We start from the raw sequence: 22,654 nt of genomic DNA on the forward strand, positions 1-22,654 counted from the left end.
ACGGTCATATCTAGAAGCTCTTCAATGAACTCGACAATGACAACAACCAGTGCAGCTATGTCCATTGCTAATTTAAAGAGTGTGATATGTGACTTAAAGAAGGAGGTAAGTGAACTAAAATGTTTTGCAGAATATACATCTGCTAAAATAGACAAGTTTCTATACACAATAATTGTTCTAACAGAGGAAATCAAAGAACTTAAATCTAAAAATACAGAACTGGAAAATTCCAATTTACATTTATGGTGTGATCTTTAATTAATCAAACTGTTGATGATCTCACTCAACAAGCGATAAACAGAAATTTGGAAATAGTAGGTGTTCCTCAAGAGCCCCATGAAAGCGTGTATGAAATAATCAAAAAGATTTCACAAAAAATTCAAGTGGATTTTAATGAGAAGGACATTGAAGCAGCTCACAGATTCCATAATGCACAAAAAAACAAACCAAAACATATTATTCTAAAATTCAAGTCTAAGGAGACGAGGGATAGATGCTAGGACACAAGAACATAAAATCCAAAATAAGTACTAGAGATATAAGTAGTAATTTTAAAGATGGCAAGATATACCTGAAAGAACATTTGACTGCAAACATGAAGCATCTACTTTATGCAGTAAAAAAATATCTAAATGAGATAAACACTCTAAGTATCTCTGGATCAAGGTCGGTAAACTCTTCATGAGAAAAGATGACACTTCTCATATATGGAGAATAAAGTGGGAAGAAGACTTTCAAAAACTTTCAAAATAACGAAAGAATCCCTGATTACTCCACTGTGGATAGTGAGATATATGTATGACTACTTTTGATAATTGTATAATTTGCAATAATACAACAGAATTAGGAAGATTTTTTATTTTTCAATAATGAGCCTGATCTAAAAAGATTGCATTTAAACATTAGGAATATAACAGATAAAATGGACATCTAAAACTAATATTAAATGACCTAGATTATAATATAGATATTTTAATACTAACAGAAATATGGATAAAGGAGCATGAAGCTAGCCTATACTATTTAGAAGGGTTTAAAAATATTATCACTGTAGGATTAATTATAACAGATCTGGGGGGGGGGTTAATGCTCTTTTCTCAAAGCCATTAACTATTAAACATATCAACAGTACAAAAATGGAAACAGCCAAGAAAGTTAACATTTACTTAGAGAACTACAATTACTACATAATGACTATTTATAGATCTCACTCTTTTATGCTTTATGACTTTACACAAGAACTGGATATTGTACTACATCACATTGATTATGATAATATTATCGTAATTGGTGACATAAATATTGATCTGCTAAGCAGCAGCTGTTATTCTCTCTATTTCATGGATTTAATTGCCATGTATGGCTTTGAGCAACATGTAAATATTCCGACGAGGGATTTCAATGGTTATGCTTCGTGTTTGGATCATGTGTTTGTAAGAACACAAAGTCTGACAAAAATCAAGACAGCAGTGTTAAAACAGCCAATCACAGATCACTTTCCAATAGCTGTAAGAATCCATCTACTTTCAGCATCTACAGACACAAAAGACATCACCATCCAGTATTCTAGAATAAACTACAGTGTGCTAAAACATAAATTAAGTACTATATCCTGGGAACAGATATAATGTTGACGATGCTTACTGCAAATCTCTTACGGATCTTTACCCGACACTCACCTTCTTTTCCCGCTAGTCCATTTGGGTCACCGCGTTTCCTTAGGTCAACGTCTTCTGCGAATTCGAGCGTGAGTTGCTTTCTGATAATTTACACTACCGCAAGTGTAACGCTCACCCAAGCACCTTGAACTTTAGATTACATACGTTTCACATAGAACATATTATGGCCATTACAATTAACTAAAACATAATTCTTCACACAAAATAATTGTCATTTTTGATTCACGCTTTGTATCATTATATAAATTATTCATTCTATATACTCCTTTCACAATCAGTTTCTATACTAAAGCTCAAGTATCTCTTAATTGTTTTCCAATTCTTGTTGAATCCTGAATAAACCAAATTAAAAAATAAAATTTTCCATTCAAGATTCAACACTGGTAACAAGGTTTAAATTCTGATACAGAATTTAAATCTTGTTACCAGTTCTTTTATTCAGCAATTTTATACAGCATGTGTATAAATTTGTGTTTCGATCACAGCTGTACAGTAAAAGGAAACATTATTTGAGTTCAGAGACGTAGGTATCAGTGGCATCACGTGACCATTTCAGTTGGGTGTTGTTGTGGCTTATGCATCCCGCACCACAAAATTCACATCACTTTGACTGTATGATTGCATTTTATCGATGTGTGAAAGTTTTAAGAGTGTATAGCACATAATTGCTCATCTTAATTGGTCTAATGCGATAAATTGTAGGATAACTTTGAATACTTTAATTTATCAATTAATTGTAATCAAATCTGCACAGAGTGGAGAAACAGTGTGTTTGTTAATATACTGTATATTAGAAAATAATGAAGGAGAATGCTATATTTGGTTGGTATATTTGAATTACTCAAATGTGTAAAATTTGGAAGAATAGGACGAGACTTACCTCCTTTGACTATAATACTGTTTTCCATTGTAAATGTGGGCAAAAAAGTTATAAATTCATTGAAAATTATATATTAAAAAAATTGTCTATATTTTATATAAAAACTTGCCTACCACATCAGTTCACACTTCATGCATGTAGAACAGATGAAACTCAAAAAACAAAAACAGCAACTCGCAACAAATGGCAATGTTCATTTGGATTGGTTGACACAATAGCCACTCACAGCCTCTAGGTGCTATTGTCTCAGAGCAGACCCTGCCTCACATTCTGAGTGGTTTAAAACTGCTAGAACACTAAGAATTTGACCTGCTACACCATCTGCACATCTTTTCAAAGGGCTCAACGTGTATGTATTTTGACCACACACACACACACACACACGGGCTATTAACGCGAATGTGATGCAATGTTTATGCATTGAAAAATGTCCTCTTCATGAAGCATTAGTATATTGTGTTTAATTTTAGGAATGATGCAAAGTCTGGAAACAGTTAGGGGAATCTTCAATGGGAATAAATTCAAAAAGATTATAAGGCATGCAGTCTGTACAATTAAGATTAGGACAGTAGCATAGGAACAATAGTTCTGAACTGAAATAATGTTTTCTCTTACTGTATAGCTGTGATCAAGAAAAGATTCAGAAGAACAAATTGTGCATGGTTAGTGTATAAGGCTTTTAACCTTGTACCTATGTTTTGTGAAGGATGATGATGTGAAGATGCAATTAGTCTGACTCAAGAATAGTAATTTTGGTTTCATGTGATAGTATGTAGTTTCATGATTATTGATGTATTCCTGCTAAGATCATTTTTTGTCTGTAATACATTAAACTGGTAGAAAGGTTTTTTTCATTTTTCAGGAAATAAAATAACAACATATACTATGATAAATATTAATTATAACAACTTTAATATTTTCCTATATTTTGGCAATCTTGCATTCCCATCATCAGGGATCAAAACAATGATATGTGCACACAAGCACTCACACTGCACAAATGAGGCTGAAGAAAGGCAATCAAAGTCAGGTCTAGAATCCTAAATGGCACTCTCTAGTGGGCTGAATTGAGTGGTTTTGGCCATTGGGCTGAAGATCTGAGGATGGTGCTTCCTAAATTTGGGGCAGCTTCATGTACCCAAATTTGTTGAGGTTTGGAAAGTTTCTCTGGTGCCAAGTTAGATTCGAGGAATAGCCTCTCATATTTGTATTTGCTGCAGTGCAGTAGAGTGGCCATAGTAGAGTCCAGTGTATCCTGTGGTGGGTGCTCAAAGCATGGGCAGCAAGTTCAGAGTGGCTGTAATTGTGGAACACTTCTTTTCAGCAACACTTCAAGAAGTGTTGCCAAAATATAGGAAAGTATTAATTAAGTTATTATAATTAATATTTATTATATGTTGTTATTTCCTGAAAAACAATAGTTATGACTAGTCAACATATAAGCTTTTCTACCAGAATTACCATTATCCATGGAAATTCCATCACATGCAGGGGCCCATCAATATGGTAAGCTGAAGAATAACATGTATGCCCCAGTAAATAACTTTTTTATTATGTAAATATTTCATCTTATGTATCATAAGATGTCGGTACAACTAACAAACAACAATACGAATTGAATTCAAAAAACAGTAGTGTGCATGCTTAAATTGGAATCCCTCTACATATAATCGCATGTTCATGGATTTAAAACTACTGGGCTGAAATTAAAATTACTTAATTTAATTAAAATATAGCAAATAAATTATTGAATATAATTGAGGATAACGATGTCCCAAACTTTTGGAATAGTGAGACAGTCATTTTGATTAAGATTAGGTTTATGAAGTAGGAATTATGGACTTTTATAACCATGTGTTATAAATAACTCTTTTAATTTCCTGAACTTTCGATATTAAGATCATCATTTAGAGTATATACAAGGACAAGCTGAGTTATATTACACACAGTAAGCTAGAGAAACAATGATTTGATCACTGGTTATTCTACTGGCATGACCTCTAATAAAAAAATAAAATAAAAATAAATAAATAAAAAAAGTACAAATTAATTAATTATTTAGAAACTACATCAAGCTAAATTATATTTAAGGTAACATGAGAAAAACATTCTTTCTTATAGATAGTCTTCTTTCAGTAACAGTGATGTCTTATTTTTAACATTACAATTGTTATTTTAGATTTAGGATTCTGGATTACAGTCCTGTTTATAGTTAACTCTTAGAGAGAAAGATAGAAAATATGTGACGTCCTACCTAGTTAACTGTTCAATTTTATGTTGGTTTGTTATTCTTATCTTTACCTCTTTAATTTCCATTATACTTGGTTAGTTGTTGATTGATGCTCATCTGAATATAAAGAAATTTATATTATACTGCACCACCCTATATTCAGATTAGTCTAAATAATATAGAGGAATCAATCATCAACTATACTTATATTATCACTTTATCTTCAGGCCGAGGTTATTACTAGTATTTAAGGCTTCCGCAATGGTTCGATTAATTTTATGAGCTTTGCAATGAAAGAAAATCAGGCAAACACCAAGTTTAACTCAACAAAAGAAAACATTTAATGTGGAAAAGTACAATATATACATTTTAAGTATGACTGTCTGCAAAAGGTTATCCAATTAAAATATTATAAGAATTCACATTCAGACATTAATAACTTCTCAATTAGGTTTGAGGATCCTGACTAATGTTAACAATTGTTAATTCATAAAGCATTAGTACTTCTTTGACATAGTTCTCTCTGTCCAATTGGATGAATCATATCACAAATATATTAGCTCAGTTTAAAGTATTCAGAATAATTACAAAGCATAAATTATCAAACATTCATTTTACTGTTCTTTATGGTCAGTCAATCAAGTTGAAAATAGTTCTTAAAAGTTCAACCTTCCAAATGTTACAATAATTAATCTTATGACAGGCTACACTTTATTCTTTCTCAGTCAGCTAATATTTAATAGAACAACATGACACTTATTATTTCAAGGGGAAAGTACTTTAGTATATCTAACATTCGACCATTAATCGACATAACACCACAGCTAAGGTCAGAATATATCCAACGGAGTTAACTGTTATAGCTTCACAGGTTACAGAAAGGACAACTCTTACTGGGTTACTGCTTCTACACATCGAATTCGCATAGGCACATATGTAATTCTTGTTGACTTTTACTTTATGGCAACACAATTCTAAAGAAATCTTCCACTAAATAATTGAATTATAGATACAGAAATATACAAGTCTTGATGCACTTGGTTTCAGTTATCTACTAATTCCTTATTTTCTTCTATGTATTAACTTCGGTTCTGCACTATTCTTCCACTAAACATTTGGAAAATATTGTAGTATCAGAACTCCCATAGAAATAATTCGAAATGCCTATTAATTCCTGGTCCTTTCCTAGTCGATTTTATGGCATATATCAACTCCCCTTCTGTCACACGCTACCGCTCTCTATGCTGTTTCTAAGGCTTCTCCCCTACTTACTTTCGTTTTCCAATCAACTACATTCTTTCTTCCTGCCAAAATCTGGTTTTAACTAGTTCTGCTTATATCATTTGGCTTCTCTCCTTATACACAGTAGCTCATGTTCTCAGCACGAGCTAACTAAAATAAACTCCATTTCTCCTTCAGCAGCCAATCAAATCCGATCAGAAGAATTACATAAAATCACTCTTATTTACAGAAAAAAAAAAAGATATATCACAATTCATATGATATACATTTAAATTTACATATACACAGTTTCTTATAATAAATTTTACAGAATAAACTATATAAAATGAATGACATATTTATATAGAGACTTTTCATTACTATTACATATTCTAAGATTAAATAATTAATTAATAACAAACAAAACTCAAAGCATTTTTATGAATAATATATTACAAGCAAGAGACCAACAACAAATAATATTTACAAGTCTTGCTTATGACATGGTGGATTATGTTAAATGTGAATGAAGTATTAAATACATAAAATATCTTCATTCACAATTTAACACCTTCCATATGCTTGGGATTTTTAAAACATCATTATTGTTCAGATTGGGGTCGTTGATAAGAATCTCACAGGCTTCCTTAAATTTGCGTTCATACCACGTTTTGGTGTGATGTAAACAACTGGTGCTTTTCCAGTCAATTCTATGTAAAGTGTTCAGGACATGATTGGAAAGGCCAGCTTCACCATAGTTATTATATTTAATGTGTCGTTTATGTTCCTTTTGTCTGATCAGAATTGTGCGTCCTTTCTCCTATGTATGATATATTACAGGTGCAATAAAGATGGTATACTCCAGGGTGGGCCAGCGGAGGGAGTTTGGATGAGTTGAGTAAGCTTTTTAATTTTGCAGGAGATTTAAAGGTGGCCTTGAGGTTGTATTTTTGTAGTATTCTGTTTATTTTATCTGATGTCCCTTTAATGTAAGGAATGGTTATAGTTTTATTGTAGTCTGGTTTATCTTTGTTTTTTATTGGGGTCTTGTAGAGAATTTTGTCAATAGTGTTTTGGCTGTAACCATTTTTTAGGAAAGTATTGCTAACTTTAAATTCATCTTTCAGAGCTTGTTCACTGGAGCAGCTCTTCAAAGCCCTGTTTTTTAGAGTATTAATGACACCTAGTTTTTGTGTTCGGTGGTGGTAGAAGTTTATGTGTATATATATTGACCTGTATGTGTCAGTTTCTAGTACACAGTGAAGGAAAGACTACCAGAAGGAAGACGTGTGACAGGTGTATCTAGTATCAATTGTGAACTGTATGCGTTTGTGTTGTTTGTTTAGGTGGCTAAGGAAAGTGTCTAGCGGCCATGGGACTAGATTGCGAAAACATCGTCAATGTATCTAAGCCAGACTTTGGATTTTATAGGAGAGGAATCTAGAACATGTTGCTCAAAATGTTCCATATAAAAGTTAGCAGTAGGGGGGGGGGGATAATGGCGATCCCATGGCTGTGCCTTCTTTTTGTAGGTAGAAAGCGTTTTGCCAAACAAAATAACCAGAACGTAATATATGCGCATAGAGTGCCGTGATATCTGGAGGGAATTTGTTCTGTATAAGAAGGATTGGGTCATTGATTGGGACATTTGTAAAGAGGGCGGAGATGTCAAAACTGACTAGTAAATCATTGTAGTATCTATGTAATAGCTTGACTTTTTGCTGTTGGATCCTGTGGTTAGCATTTTCGATTCCATGTTGTGCAAAGCCAGATTTGTGATGTCATAAGGTGGATGTGGTCTTGATGTTCAGAGATATGTTTATTTATAGATCTTTCTGTTTGTCCATAGTAAAACAAGTTACACAAACATGTTACTTGGTATATGCCAGGTGGCATCATTGGTGAGAGTTTGTCTTTTGGAGATGGCAGCAAGTTGTGAATTTGGTTGATGGGTTTGTAGGTTGCAGTAATTTGATATTTTCTCATAATTTTGCCACATGTTCAGAGATGCTAATTAATATATGGAATGAGAATCCTGTGGGTTTCTTTTTTTTTTTTTTTTGTCTGGGTTGATTTGTAGGAGAGTGGTTAATTATTTTTTGGGTTGTTATTGGATTATATCCATTTTGTAAGACTGTTTCTTTGATAATTTCCTATCCTTGTTTTAAGGATTCTTCAGAAGAACAAATCCTGTGTGCTCATATTTTTGAGATGGATGGTGAGCTGATGCAATATGGATATAACAATCTGAAAAAGTTGGTTCTTGGTAGACAGAAGTGGAAATGGATCCATTTTGTTTGCAATGGATGTGAACATCAAGAAAACAATATACCTGTTGATGATTCCTTTTCTAGTGTGAACTTGATATGAGGATGCAGGGTGTTGATTTTTTTGTAGAAATGAGTAGAGTTTGGGTTTTGTGTGACTCCAAACTGCAAAGACATCATCAATGTACCTTAGCCACATTGTTGGTTTTGGATCAAGAGTGAAAATTCTGTCTTCTAGGCGTTCAAGAAAAAAGTTGGCTAAGTTATGTGATAAGGGTGAGTCCATTGCTGTTCCTTTCTGTTGTTTATATGTTTCATCTTTATATGTGAAGTAACTTGATGTGATTGCAAATTTGAATAATTCCACTATGTCTGGTAGAAATTTTTGGATTAATTCTATTGTTTCTTTGTGAGAGATATTAGTGAAGAGAGAGACAATGTCAAAGCTTACTAACATGTCTATAACTGCTAGTTTAATGTCCTTTATTCTTATGGAATTTTTTGTCAAAGAATTTGAGTGGCCAGTGAGCAGACAGAGAAGGTTAGAGGAATCTTGATATTTTATACGTGAGACTGCCTATAGAATCCACAGACCTATTGTGGATTCTCTAGGTTTCTATAGAAACTTTTCTCCCCAAATTTGGGAAGCACACATCATCCTCATATCTTCACCTAATGGCCAAGATCATCCAATTTAGCCCTAGTGGGTGCCATTTTAGGACTCTCAGCCCAACTTTGGTTGCCTTTCTTCAGCATGCACAGATCATTGTTTTGGGATTCCTGATGATGGCAGTGTGATGTTTCTGAAATATAGGAAAGTATTATTATTATTATTTTTTTATTAATTTTTTTTTGTTGCTCCCACCCATGAAAGGTTATTTGCAAACCTATAGCATACTTTGTATTGTGGGTGGGCTAATCATTTGTTTCTAGTTTTCTCAATTTTATATATTTTTTGTATTTTTAACTTTTTTTTTTTTTTTTTTTACATTTAACTAAAGTCACTATAATTATTATTTTGTGTATGTTATTATTTCCTGAAAAATAATAGTTACATTAAACTATTTTAAGAGCTTCTCTTTTCAAGGTTGTTTGCTTGCTTGGCAGCCTGAGCAGAAACCAGAGTTCTCATTTTGCATGGCATCTGGAAATCATTTTTTTGGTCTTGCATTATACCAAAACTTTACAACACTATCAACTGTTTATGAATTATTTGAAATTAAAATGCATTATGTGATAGAGTGCACCGCAGAGTTGTGGCACTTGAGCCCCATATAGTACCACAAGGCTTCTGAACTATGTTATTTCTGGTGCAAACTTTAGCAGTGATATTAATCATATGCTGCTTATATGTTAGAGTTCTATCAAGAGTTATTCCCAGATATTTAGGTGTCAGATTAAACGAAAAGTATTCCTGGTGATTTTGATATATTCTTGGTATTTTCAAGACTATAAGATGCACTTTGTTTTTTTTTGGAAAATAATATAGAATCTTGCATTTGCAGGAATCTCATAATTCTCTGATATTTTATGGTCTGAAGTTGCATCAGTGTGAACTTCAAAAGCACTTGAGATTTTCATTTTGTTGGAAGGATAATAGTAGAATATTCAGTAACACACAGTAATAATCGTTTCATCAAAAATAAATTTTCTTCTCTTAACAGAAATATAATAAACAGAAAAGGATTTCATGTGATGTCGGTTTTAAATTAAATGTGATAAACTGTGCAGAAGAGCATATATCAGATATATAGCTCTGATATATAACTGATATCTATTATCTATATATATCAGTATATAGATAATAGATATGAGGCTATAGCCGGCAAAGGATTACTTGCTATGGCAACTGCACATTCATGTACTACCAAAGATTTAGCAATTCAAAGACCCCCTATGATTTCGGACCCGGAAGGAAGAGCAAAGTTCACCGGAGCTATGTACATGGAAAACAGGTCAGTCAATTCAAAATCTTACGCTACTGTTGTATCTAATGGAAATACCTATCATCTCCCAAAACACTGATCTCACACATGAATGCCACATCAGCTAGCAGTAAACCGATTAATGCAAAAATAACTACCACTGTTACCAACGTCATTTCCCAAGAAAATGGAATTGTTATTTTCGCCTACCAAAGAAAACATCCCATTAGAAGAGTATCTGATAGTGATCGCCAAAATTGTACCTGCAAAAAATATTACTGACGCTTCCCACGTAGCTGGAACTGTGCAGGTATATTTTAGTCATATCTCATGGGCACAAACGGTACTGCAAAAAGGCATCGATATCGGTGATTATCACTTCGAAGCAGCCTCAATAGCACTGGCCCCGACAAAAGTAACAGTATCAAATGTTCCCCCTGAAATTCCTCATCAACTCATCAGATCCATGTTATCAAGATACGGTTCTGTCACAGGAAAAATACGCACATTGTCAGCAGCCACGAAGAAGCCCAAATTTGCCCATGTCAAAAGTTTTTGAAGGCAGGCATTAATGCACTTTCCAAACAACGACGCACTACACGACCTCCCAAAATTAATCAACACTGACATAAATGGAATAACCTATACTTTCTACTTATCTTCCTCATCACAGTGCTTCTTCTGTCATGAAGATGGTCACATTAGGAAACAATGTCCGTATATTACCAACAGTTCATCAACAAACATCCCAGCCCAGAATAGCAAACCAGTTGAACAGAATAACATCGTACATGAAGAAAATCAAAGCATAGGAAAAAGTAAACCAAAAATTCTCTCCTCATCACAAACTTCAGAGGAAAGAAAATCCCGAACTGAAAAAAACAACGCTCATGTCGCTCTTGAACGCCTGCCAAGTAATAAGATCCAAGGCTCTGATAACGAAGTCTCACAACACGAAAACATGGATCCTCCCAACAGAGATGACAAGGACGAACTAATTAAAAGCAATCGCCAGACCCAGCAACCAGAATCACCAACTCAGCCTCCCATTAATTCAAAACCTCACCCTATAGAAGAAACTACTCGAAATGGCCTTTCACCACCTGCATCCAGCCAAGGAGAAACAGAGTTCCCAGCCGATGAGGAAAACTGTATTTCCACATGACAACCTAGAATAAGAGGAAGCTGAGGGCGAACTTCCCCACACTGAGGGTCCCCTAACCATGAAGCAGCTGTCATCCTTCATACAGAAAGTGAAAGGTTCTCTTCACAAACTAACTATAGCCCTTAAATACACCACAAGAATCCCGGAACTAATATCTCAACTTCAGGACTTGCACTCGAAACTGAAATGTAAAAAGAGCAGAGCAGAGGTTAACAGGAGTAAGCGAATCTACTACCTAATTAATGGGCTACAAACACAGTATACCAGGACCAATACTAGATTAAACTTACAATCAAACTTTCATAAATCATAATGTCTATAAGCCTTTTCTCTCTCAATGCAAGAGGATGTGCCTTTGCTCTACGCAACAGAATAGTCCTTGACCAGGTACAAAATTATCATATAGACCTAATACTTCTGCAAGAAACAAACATCAACTACTTATCCAATTTATCCAGAAGATGGGCAGAGTGGCCTTATGACTTACAGCACTCTGCAACTCACCAACATCATGGAGCAGGAGTTAGCTTAGGTGTACATCATAGATCTCCCTATAAACTAAAAGTGATTGCTGATATACCAGGATATGCCTTGTATGCTCTCATAATAGCACCCAACCATACCCTGCATGTGTTCAACATCTATATACCACAGCAGGATGCTCTGGCATCACAAATCCTGGATTTCTTTCAAAACCATCTTTCTGGTATAGACCAAGAACATGTCATAATAGCGGGAGACTTTAATTGCACTCTTGACCAAGAAAAAGACAGACTTCAGTGTGCTGAACATCGTAGCCAATTAATAAACAAACTTCAAACACTGGTAAACGATAATGAACTCATCGACGTCTTTCGGCATCAACATCCTGATAAGAAATCCTACACATGGAGGTCAGCAATCACAGCGACAAATAGGCCACTCTACCAAGCACGACTCGACAGATACTACATTTTCAAACACACCTTGCCTCTAGTTAGAAACATCTCACACATACCTTCCTACATTTCGGATCATTGCTTCGTCAAGCTGCAACTTTCATTATCTTTGGAAGCATCCAAATCAGGAAGTGCCTATTGGATCTTCAACAATACTCTCCTGAAAGATCCAGTTTATATAATAAACACTCAGGCTTTAATAACCAACCTCACTCACTCGAAAGTGGATACAGAACCAATGAAAATATGGTGACCCCACTTAAAATCACGAATAAAATCCTTTAGGCAGATCTACAGTCACCAGAAAAATCAACAGAGGAACATTAGAATCTGACAACTTGAAGAACAGCTTAAGTATCTCCCAGAAGAAAGCCCTGAACATCATTCTGCCTTCCAAGCCATGCAAAGACAGGCAGAATTATCAGCAAAAGGTGCTCTACTTAGATCGCGACATACACAAATAAATCTTTCAGATGCCCCCACAAAATATTTTTTCTCTTTGGAAAAAAAATGCCAGGCAGCAAATTCCATCTCTGCTATCAGACTTCAAGATGACAGCATCACAGAAGATCCAAGTAAAATCACCTCTGAAATCCTACAATATTACAAGAATGCATACAGCACTGCAGGAACATCCCATCATATCATTCACGAAATACTGAAAGAAACAAAAAAAATCTCTGCAACAGATCGGAACCACTCAGAAAAGAAAATCACGCTAGATGAACTGAAAACCGTTGCCAAAGAACAAATCTCCTGGCCTTGATGGTCTCACGTCAGAGTTTTTCCAAGTCTTCTGGAATCAGATCGGACCACTTCTCCTCAAAACACTGCAAGAAGCCTACATCAATGGCCTCCCACAATCCGTCACGACCTCAGTAGCACAATTGATACCAAAGAAGGGAGACCACATGGATATTCGAAACTGGCATCCAATTTCCCTAATTAATACCGACTGCAAAATAATTTCCAAAGTTATAGCAAACCGAATAAAGCCAACACTGTCTGAAGTTATTGGCCAACATCAGACATACGTCCCAGGAAGATCAATACATGATAACCTCCATTTAATAAGAGATCTCATCCACATTGCAAACAGCCAACATGAAAACCTAGCACTTGTCAGCCTTGCTCAGGAGAAGGCTTTCGACAGGGTAGAGCACGAGTACCTTTATGAAGTTCTAAAGGCATCTGGCTATGGTCCTCTCATCATTGAAACAGTGCAATTGCTTTACAGAGATGCAACTTCTGTTTAAAAATCAACAACAGGCTCACTCGCACTTTGTCATACTCTCGAGGGATCAAGCAAGGATGTTCCCCTCTCCGGTCAATTATACACACTGGCCATAGAACCCTTCTTTCTAGGGAAAAGAAAAGGCTGGCCAGTTGTGAGACTTGTGATGTTTCTGTTCGAAAATAGTGGTTCTGTAAGTACAGCTGACTCTGTTGATCCTGTGAGTGTGTGATACACGACACCATCATCTCCAAACAAACCAGAATAATAGAGCCACATCAAAAAATTACCCTATCAGCATATGCCGATGACGTCACTGTAATAGTCCGAAATGAAGAAGAAATGACAGTAACCGAGGAAGCACGCAGACTATATGCACAAGCCTCAGGGGCCAAATTAAATTCTGCAAAAACCATGGGCTTGTGGTCAGGCAGATGGAAGTCTAGAAATGATTCTCTGATCGAATGTACCTGATCAAGCGAAGGACAAAGATACTTAGGTGTGCACCTTGGCAACACCAAAATATATAACACTGAACTGGACACAGCTGCACAACCATTTTAAACAGGTGCTAGGTAAATGGAATAGTGTTCGTTCCATATCTTCACTTAGAGGAAGAGTACTAATAGTTAACCAGATGGCTGCGAGTGTCGTATGGCATACCCTCAAAGTACTCGCACCTCCTGAAGAATTTCTCTACCACATTCAAAAAGAAATCAAACGTTTCCTCTGGAACAAAACTCACTGGACAACATACCCTCAACTCTGCAAGCCACTCAGCAAGGGAGGTCAAGGCCTGATTTCCCTTGAAAACAAGATTAGGTCCTTCAGGGTAATCCTTCTCCTAAAGACACTTCAATGCAATCACACTTATGTAACCACCTTCGATTACATCACAAAATCATCCACCAGAGGACTTACACTTTCCACAATCCTCCGAATGGCCAGTCCTGCACCATCTCCTCCTAAACTACCTCATTTTTACAAAGATGCTCTACAGGGATGGAAAAACACAGGACTTCATCACACACTCACAGGATCAACAGAGTCAGCTGTACTTACAGAACCACTATTTTCGAACAGAAACATCACAAGTCTCACAACTGGCCAGCCTTTTCTTTTCCCTACATGGAACTGGGCAGGAATAAGAGTCATAGGAGACCTCCTAACCCACACCCTAAAGTGGAAAGCATTCACAAGCCTACCAATGAAGAATCCAAAAACTGAAAAGCAATATCAACAGCTGCAAGCCTCCATTATAAAAGCCTATCCAGATATCGCTACACCTCAGGAAATCCGTATTCCTTCTAGAAACTGCTCCGGGGCTGATATTTCATCTTGTACAATCTAAAGCCTCATTTCCAATTCTTCCCTTCAACTACAAGAAAATATACCACTTCCTCATGTCAGTGTCCCCATCCTTGCCCTTCTTATATTCATCCTTAATACACTCATCTATAAGGCTGCATATGCCACTCAGTATTCAGTGGGATCTGCCATATAAATCAAAATGTGCCAAACCAGATTCTGACTACAGTGGAGACTATGGCATAACATCTTGCCAACTCCCTCTAAGCTCCACAAATTTCAGCTAAGAGAAACGGATCTGTGTCTATTCTGTGACATTTCAGGTACCTTGGAACACACATATCTGACCTGTCCCTCAAACAAAGTGATAATCACCTATGCCCTGAATACTGCCTCTAGCACCTGTATCTACGCACACAGCCAAGAAGACTACTGGAATTTAGTCCACACAGAAGAAAACAGACACAGAACATGCAATTTCCTCTTCATCTGCGCTAAGGCCGTCATCTACAGCTTCTACCTAAAACAGACAAGAAATGACCAGCACCCATCCATCACTGAAACTGCACAAACCCTCATGTACATCCTCCGTCGGAAACTAAAAAGCAGGCTTTTATTGGAACTTGAGCACTTCAGAGAAACAAGAACTGTCGTGAAATTCATAGAGGAGTGGAATCCAACTGGTACCCTCTTCTGGATTGACGACGACGATGTGCTTCATCTGAAAGATAACTCAGACTTGAAACTAAACTGTAAATTTTGAATTCGTTTATTGCATTCTCTATTGTACACCCGAAAGGAAAATGTTTCTTTCTCTGTAATATGTATACTTATATACTTATAATATGTAAATAGTCCTTGTTACCTGTCGTGTAATGTTTATTTTAACAAGTTAAATAAAATATATATATATTACTATTATTATTACGGGCAACTCCAGGGAGTCATTAGACTCATCGAGGGAGGCCCCAAATCATATTCATCACAACTATCTGACATTCATACAGTATCTATCATACCTCGCCTTAAACTCATTCACTGTCACAGCATCCACTACAGACTCAGGGAGCGCATTCCACTCATTCACTACTCTAAAAGTAAAGAACCCAGCTCTAACACCTTTACTAACCACACTTTTGCCCAGTTTCCATGGATGTCCCCTAGTCCTCCCACAACCAGCCCTGTTCTCAAAAATATCTTCTGAATTAATGTTATAGAAACCCTTCAGTAATTTGAATGTCTCAATCATATCTCCCCTCCTCCGCCTATCAACCAATTTTTGCAACCCACAAATCCTCAACCTGTTCTCATACGGTTCATTCCACAGACCTGCTATCATCTTGGTCATCTGATATATATCATCTGATATCATCTGATATGCTATCATCTGATATATATATATATATATATCAGATATCTATATTTTCAGATAGATAGATAGCTGAATAACATTTTGGGCCATGTCCAACTGAGAAAAATGATACCTGAATAGAGAATGCAAGTAGAAAAATTACTGAAATTAGGCATGGATAAACACTGCTTTCATACACATATTACAAAATGCCCTGACCTAAAAGAACTTTTGCAGTACTTGATAATAGACTACAGAGAGAACACACATTTTTTGTGGATTCAAAAAGGATAATTTTTAAAGGAAGAATGCAGCAGCACACAGTATCACTGATTTTGTTGGAATACTATATAATGTTTATGGATTTATAAGGAGGCATGCCTACTCAAACTAGAATAGCAAAAAAAGATGCCAGCTAGATATAAAATGAAGAATTCATGATATTTTATGAAACACAAGACAGCTATGAAGTCTTTTTAAAAAAGTCTGCAATTAATAATGCATTTGATGGCACTGAAATTGACATGCAGTTTAATGAAAGTAAAAATTTGTAGAATAACAATAATAATGATTATTGTGAATAGTAATGATGATTTTAGAGGCTCTTCATAATACGCTATGTTTTTTTTTTTTTTTTGAATAAATATTAATGACCTTGAGCATTGCATGTAAATAAAATATTATTCGTTTAATTTTTTAAAATTAGCACTGATGTTTTCCAAGATAAAGAATTTTCCACAATCAGTGCCTTAAATACTGACTGATCTTATTATATACATCCATGGAATGAGGATAACCTTTTTTGACCTCAGTGCTACCAAAATTCATTCTTGTATTAATTATACGAAGAGCCAAAAGCTTCAATTCGGCGACATAAACTTATTTAAGTTAAGGGATATTACATCCCATATTGTTTCATAGCCAAATAAGAAACTCAAAGAGTTTCATGCCGAATATAATAAATATATAAAGTTTGGCAAGTCCAAGTGTACAGCTGTAACACTATCCAGGTATTTGCTTACGCTTGGACTTGCCGAACTTTATATATTTACTATATTCGGCTATGAAACAATATGGGATGTAATATTCCTTAACTTAAATTCATTCTTGTATTTTGTTTGAGAAAGATCACTATACCTCTCCTCATGTTTGATAATACCAGTTTCTCTCTCTTCTTAGACTTAACACCTATAGCATTTCCTTATTATAAGTATATCACATCCATGACTCCTCCTTCTCCACGTCCCAAAAAAACCGTGTGTTATTTTCATTCAGGATACTACTTCTCACCTGTATATCATCCTAAGAATACTGCTGTTTTTCACATTTAGAATGACATGTCATAATCTCCCACACCATATGACACATCATAATGAGTGATAATATACTTATAATTACTATAATATAATTAGATAAACTTATAAAAATCTAAGGAAATATATATATAAGCATACAGCATTTTTATTACAGTAATAATCAGAAATTTGATATATTTAAATTTGTGTGATTTAGTTTTTTTTAATTGTAAATATTTATAAAATTAATTCACTTATAGGCAGTATGGGCACCTGATGATAAAGGCATTGTGTGTGTTGGATGGCATGAGACACCAAGAAGATTAGGTCTCACTTACTGCAATAATAGAAGGTCTGTTTTAATGAGTATTAGCAATTGATCTCAGTTGATTAAGATATAATGAGAATCTTTTAAATTGAATGCATATTAAAAATTATTTGATTTTAGAAATATCAAGAAACACAGGCTAATGCTTTGGCTCTAATGCAGGTAAATTATTGTGGAACAGAAGTAGGAAATTGAGTTGGAGATCAAGAAGAATCAATGGGCAGCATGAATGATTTATGGAAGAAGTTGTCAGGCATCCAGAAGAAATAAGCAAGGGATGATAGGTTTAAAAAAACGGAGAATGAAAATCTTCTCCAGAGTATTATCACAGAAAAAAAAATTAACTAAGCAAATGGCAGATGTTTCTGGACGTTTGCAAACATTTGCTGGTTAGATGCATCTGTATGACAGAAATAATAAGAGACATTCAAATCAGTTGTGATCATTCAGTGAAATGGTTTGTGTAGCAAACTAGCAAGAATAAACCCCGGGAACTTAAAGGTGCTTTTGAGTTGAAAGATCAAAGAAGCAGGAATCTGAGGGGGAAAACTGCACAGTTTAAGATGGATGAACAACAACCAGAGTACAGAGAAGGCAAAGGACATGAATCATAAAGGATTATCTCTCTTATGAAACAGAATATATAGGACATGAGAGCCTCCTTATGCAAGTAATCTATTCATAAAGATATTTTGTGTGTAAATGGTGTTTTGCCCATGCTTGGTTAAAGGATAAAAACAATAATATAATTTCTTGTCTAGTATAATTTACTTTGCACTTAATCAAAAAAATAAAAATAAATAAAAAATAGAACCATAGCAATATACTTATCTGAAAGGTAGCATATTTTGCATTATTGGATACTAGAAAGATATTTCACATACAAGATTTGTTTGTACTCTTGTGTAAAATATTAAAAAAAGTGTATATATATATATATATACTAGGGGGGACTCTGACACCTCCCAGCACCTACAGAATCCAACCCCCCCAAATTCCAGGCTGGTAAGCCTGTTCTCCTTCAATTCTGATGACTCGAGACATGAGACAACAATGTGCTTGTCTCATGAAGGCAAACACATTGTTGGACGTTTCAAAACAATGAAGAGACAAAACACGTGATATAAAAGCTTTTCAAATTTCGGCTTATCTGTTTATATATATAGAATAGATATATATATATATATATATATATATATATATATATATGTAGAAAGTTTTTTACCTTGGGTGTAATATATGTTAAAGATACCAAGAAATTTTATACTTGGTTTTAATCCTTTTCCCAAGTAAGCAAAACAAAGTTTTACGCATGAAATATATTCATGTCTGAGTTACTTGTATATAGAGGCTAATGACTTCATATCACTTGCCTTAGTATATATCCCATAATACAAAGCACCCCCCCCCCTTTCAGGAATGTATAAGGCAATGCATAATGGGAAGGGCCACTACTCAGACCAGTTTCGACCTTTATTGAGGTCTCTCCAGTGGGAGCCAGACCCAGGAGAGATACCAAGGTTGAAGTAATGCAGAAGTCATATATATCTCATATACAAGTAGACAAAAATGTGAAGTGATATGAAGTTATTAGCTTCTATATACAAGTAGCTCAGACATGAATATATTTCACGTGCAAAACTTTGTTTTGCTTACTTGGGAAAAGGAATAAAACCAAGTATAAAATTTCTTGGTATCTTTAACATATATTACACCCAAGGTAAAAAAAAACTTTCTACATCTTTCTCTCATCCAGAGATTTTTATTAAGAAGGTCAAGCACCTTTTGTCTACTTGTATATGAGATATATATGACTTCTGCATTACTTCAATCTTGGTATCTCTCCTGGGTCTAGCTCCCGCTGAAGAGACCTCAATAAAGGTCGAAACTGGTTGTTCTACTCACTGATGAAACCTCAATAAAGGTTGAAACTGGTGCGAGTTAGGCTTGGGTTCTGAGAGGCTCTGCTTGGGGATAGGATTTTGCTTGTCTCTGAGTGGGACCACCGCTGAGATTATGGCTCTGCTTGGTGGTGGGGTGAGCCTGCTACTGGGTAGAGCCAGTGCTGAGAAGTTCTTCTCGGTGATGGGGTGAGCCTGTCACTGAGTGGAACAACGCTGAGTTGGGCGATCTTTTGGGATCGTCTTATTTTTAGAGCCCATTCACCTATAAGGTCGAAACCGGTTTAGGTAGTGGCCCTTTCCATTATGCAATTCATCATACATGCCTGAAAGGAGGTGTGCTTTGCATTATGGGATACATACTGAGGCAAGTGATATGAAGTCATTAGCCTCTATATACAATAGCTCAAATGTGAATATATTTCACATGCAAAACTTTGTTTGTTTACTTGGGAAAAGGATTAAAATCAAGTATAAAATTTCTTGGTATCTTTAACATATATATATATATATTGTAATGAAGCAGAAAATAAAATAAATAAATAAACCCATTCTACAGTAATCAGATCATGAAAGAAGGAGTAGAAATCATCTTGTGTTACCATTGTAGTACCGAAGGACACAAGACTGTTAGTGGCTGGTTAATAGACATTTCAGTGAAAAGGAAATGGGATCTGGTTATGGTGTCTGAGTTCTAATGTCTACAGTTTATTTGGAATTCGATTGTGCTTGCACATTTCTGCTAAGCTTTGTCTCATTCCTTTTTTCTCACTGGTACAGCACAAAGCACATTCTGATGTGAATGAATGAGGGCTATCCAGTAATCTGGTAGGTAAATGGACATATGCTAAGTCACTAACATCAAAGACTTTGCTGGCAATGATATTTTTTTCCAGCTCTATCAATGAAGTTGGGAAAGATGTTGTGCTTTATAAACCAGTGGTGCACTCAGGATTTAATCTTGGAGGGGGCCGAGCACTCAAGATTTAATCTTTTTTTTTGGGCGGGGGGGGGCACAAATCTAACTGAGCATCTGCAGTGATCGCCAATACATGATACTTGTGATCTCCTCTGGCCCAGCTTGGGCAAACGAAGTAGCTCCGAGCAGTACTTCGTTCACAGCGGCCAGGATTCCTGAGAGCTGTAGGGTATTCCCACCTTATGTGACCGCTAATTCATAAGTAGCATAGAAATAGAAGACACGACACAACATAAATTTAAAAAAAAAAAAAAAAAAAAATTTTAATTAGGGAAAGATTTTTAGGAATTTTTGTAGTGTTTTTTCCTTTTTCTTTCGGTGGGGGCCAGGGCCCCTTGGCCTCTCCCTGGGTGCGCCAATGTTATGAACAATAACATTCCCAAGAAAGATGACATTTCACTGTTTCATTAACTAGACTGCAGTAAATCATGTTTCTGGGATGAATAAGTTATCAGGATTTGGAAAGTGATAAAAATTGTAAATGAATGAATCAGAGTGCAAAGAAATTTTGAGCCACAGCAGATCACAAATCAAATTCTAGGGTTTTGCATTTTTTAACATGAAATGATAGATCAGACAAATGTACATGTACCATCCTTTTGTAGAAGGAATTATATAAAGTTTTCATAGTTCAGGTGAACAATAGTTGTTGAAGATATAAGTTGAAGTTTTTGTGAAAAATAACTGTATGGTTTGTATGCATGTAAGTAGTGATACACATTACCATACTTATTAAATAACTTAAGGAATTCACAACGTACAAGGGATATAAATTAAATTAAACTTTAATCTATATTTCCAATATTTCGGTAACATCACGTTGCCATCTTCACAGGAACTTAAAATAAAGACACATGCACACAGGCACTACAAACAGTAAATGAGGACTAAGCAGGAAGCTATTGTTTCTTCTAAAAGTCCTGAAGGTGCCCCCCTAGCGGGCTATGTAGGTATTCTTGGCCATTGGGCTGAAGATCTTCTGATGTAAGTCTCCCAAATTTGGGGCAGTCTCATGCAACCAAATTTGTTGAGGTTTGGCATGTTTCTTAGGGCTGAGACTGATTCCACGAATAGCCTTTCGAATTTGAATTTACTACAGTGCATTACCATGGCTTTCTTCCACTGTATTCTGTGGTGTGTATCCCGAGCATGGTCTGCAAGACCAGAGTGGCTGTACTGGTGAAACTGGATGTAGTCTTTGTGTTCTGAAATTCTGATATTCGCTGTCCTGCCTGTTTGGCCAAAGTAGGACAGCTTACAGCTGCAAGGGACCTGGTATACACCAGGTAGGTATAGGGGAAGTGTTTGGTCTTTAGTGGAGCAGATAAGGGACGCTAGTTTTCTATATGGTCTGTAACAGGAGGTCAGGTCATGTTTTTCAAGATTTTGGTAATTTTTTCCAAGGTGCCTTGGATGTAGGGATTGGTGATGGATTTAGAGTAATCCTTGTTGTGAAGAGGGGGGGGGGGGGTTGTGGTTTACTGGTTTCAATATTTTTTGGATTTTTCTTGGGGAGGGGGTAACCATTGACTGAGAAAGTGTTGAAGATGTGGTTTAGTTCTGTGGTTAGGGCATTGTCATGTGAAGAGATAAGTTTAGCCCTGTTGTGTAGTGTCTTAGTAACTCCATATTGTTCTGAGGTGGGGGGGGGGGATTGTTGGTGAATGTATCTGCCTGTATGGGTGGGTTTTCTCTAAACTGAGAAAACCAAGGTCCCATCAGGCTGGCGGGTGACTAGTGTGTCTAAGAAAGGGAGGCTGTTGTTTTCCTCTTTTTCCAGGGTGAACTTGATTCTGGGGTGTTGGTTGTTTAAGTGTGTTAAGAAGGAGAGGAGTGTATCAGTGGATGGCATTGATGCTCCCACATACAAATTAGCTAAACATTTGCCCAAAGCACTCACACACTATACTGGCAACACACCATCACACATAAAAAACTCAGCCCACTTCAAAG

General features: G+C 35.8%; 1 protein-coding gene across 1 annotated transcript in view; it reads left to right on the forward strand.

Annotated features, from left to right (window-relative positions):
* Positions 1 to 22,654, forward strand: part of LOC150109184 (acylamino-acid-releasing enzyme-like) — a 467,476-nt gene that overhangs the window by 156,234 nt on the left and 288,588 nt on the right. Inside the window, exon 7 of the mRNA XM_090411884.1 lies at positions 17,754 to 17,845. Within this exon, the coding sequence (XP_090268010.1) occupies positions 17,754 to 17,845 (92 nt within the window). The remainder of the gene's footprint in view (positions 1 to 17,753; positions 17,846 to 22,654) is intronic.

The sequence above is a fragment of the Typopeltis vanoorti genome, chromosome 2 (assembly GCF_054136105.1).
Source record: "Typopeltis vanoorti isolate ZY-2024b chromosome 2, IOZ_Tvanoo_1.0, whole genome shotgun sequence".
Classification (NCBI taxonomy): Eukaryota; Metazoa; Arthropoda; class Arachnida; order Uropygi; family Thelyphonidae; genus Typopeltis; species Typopeltis vanoorti.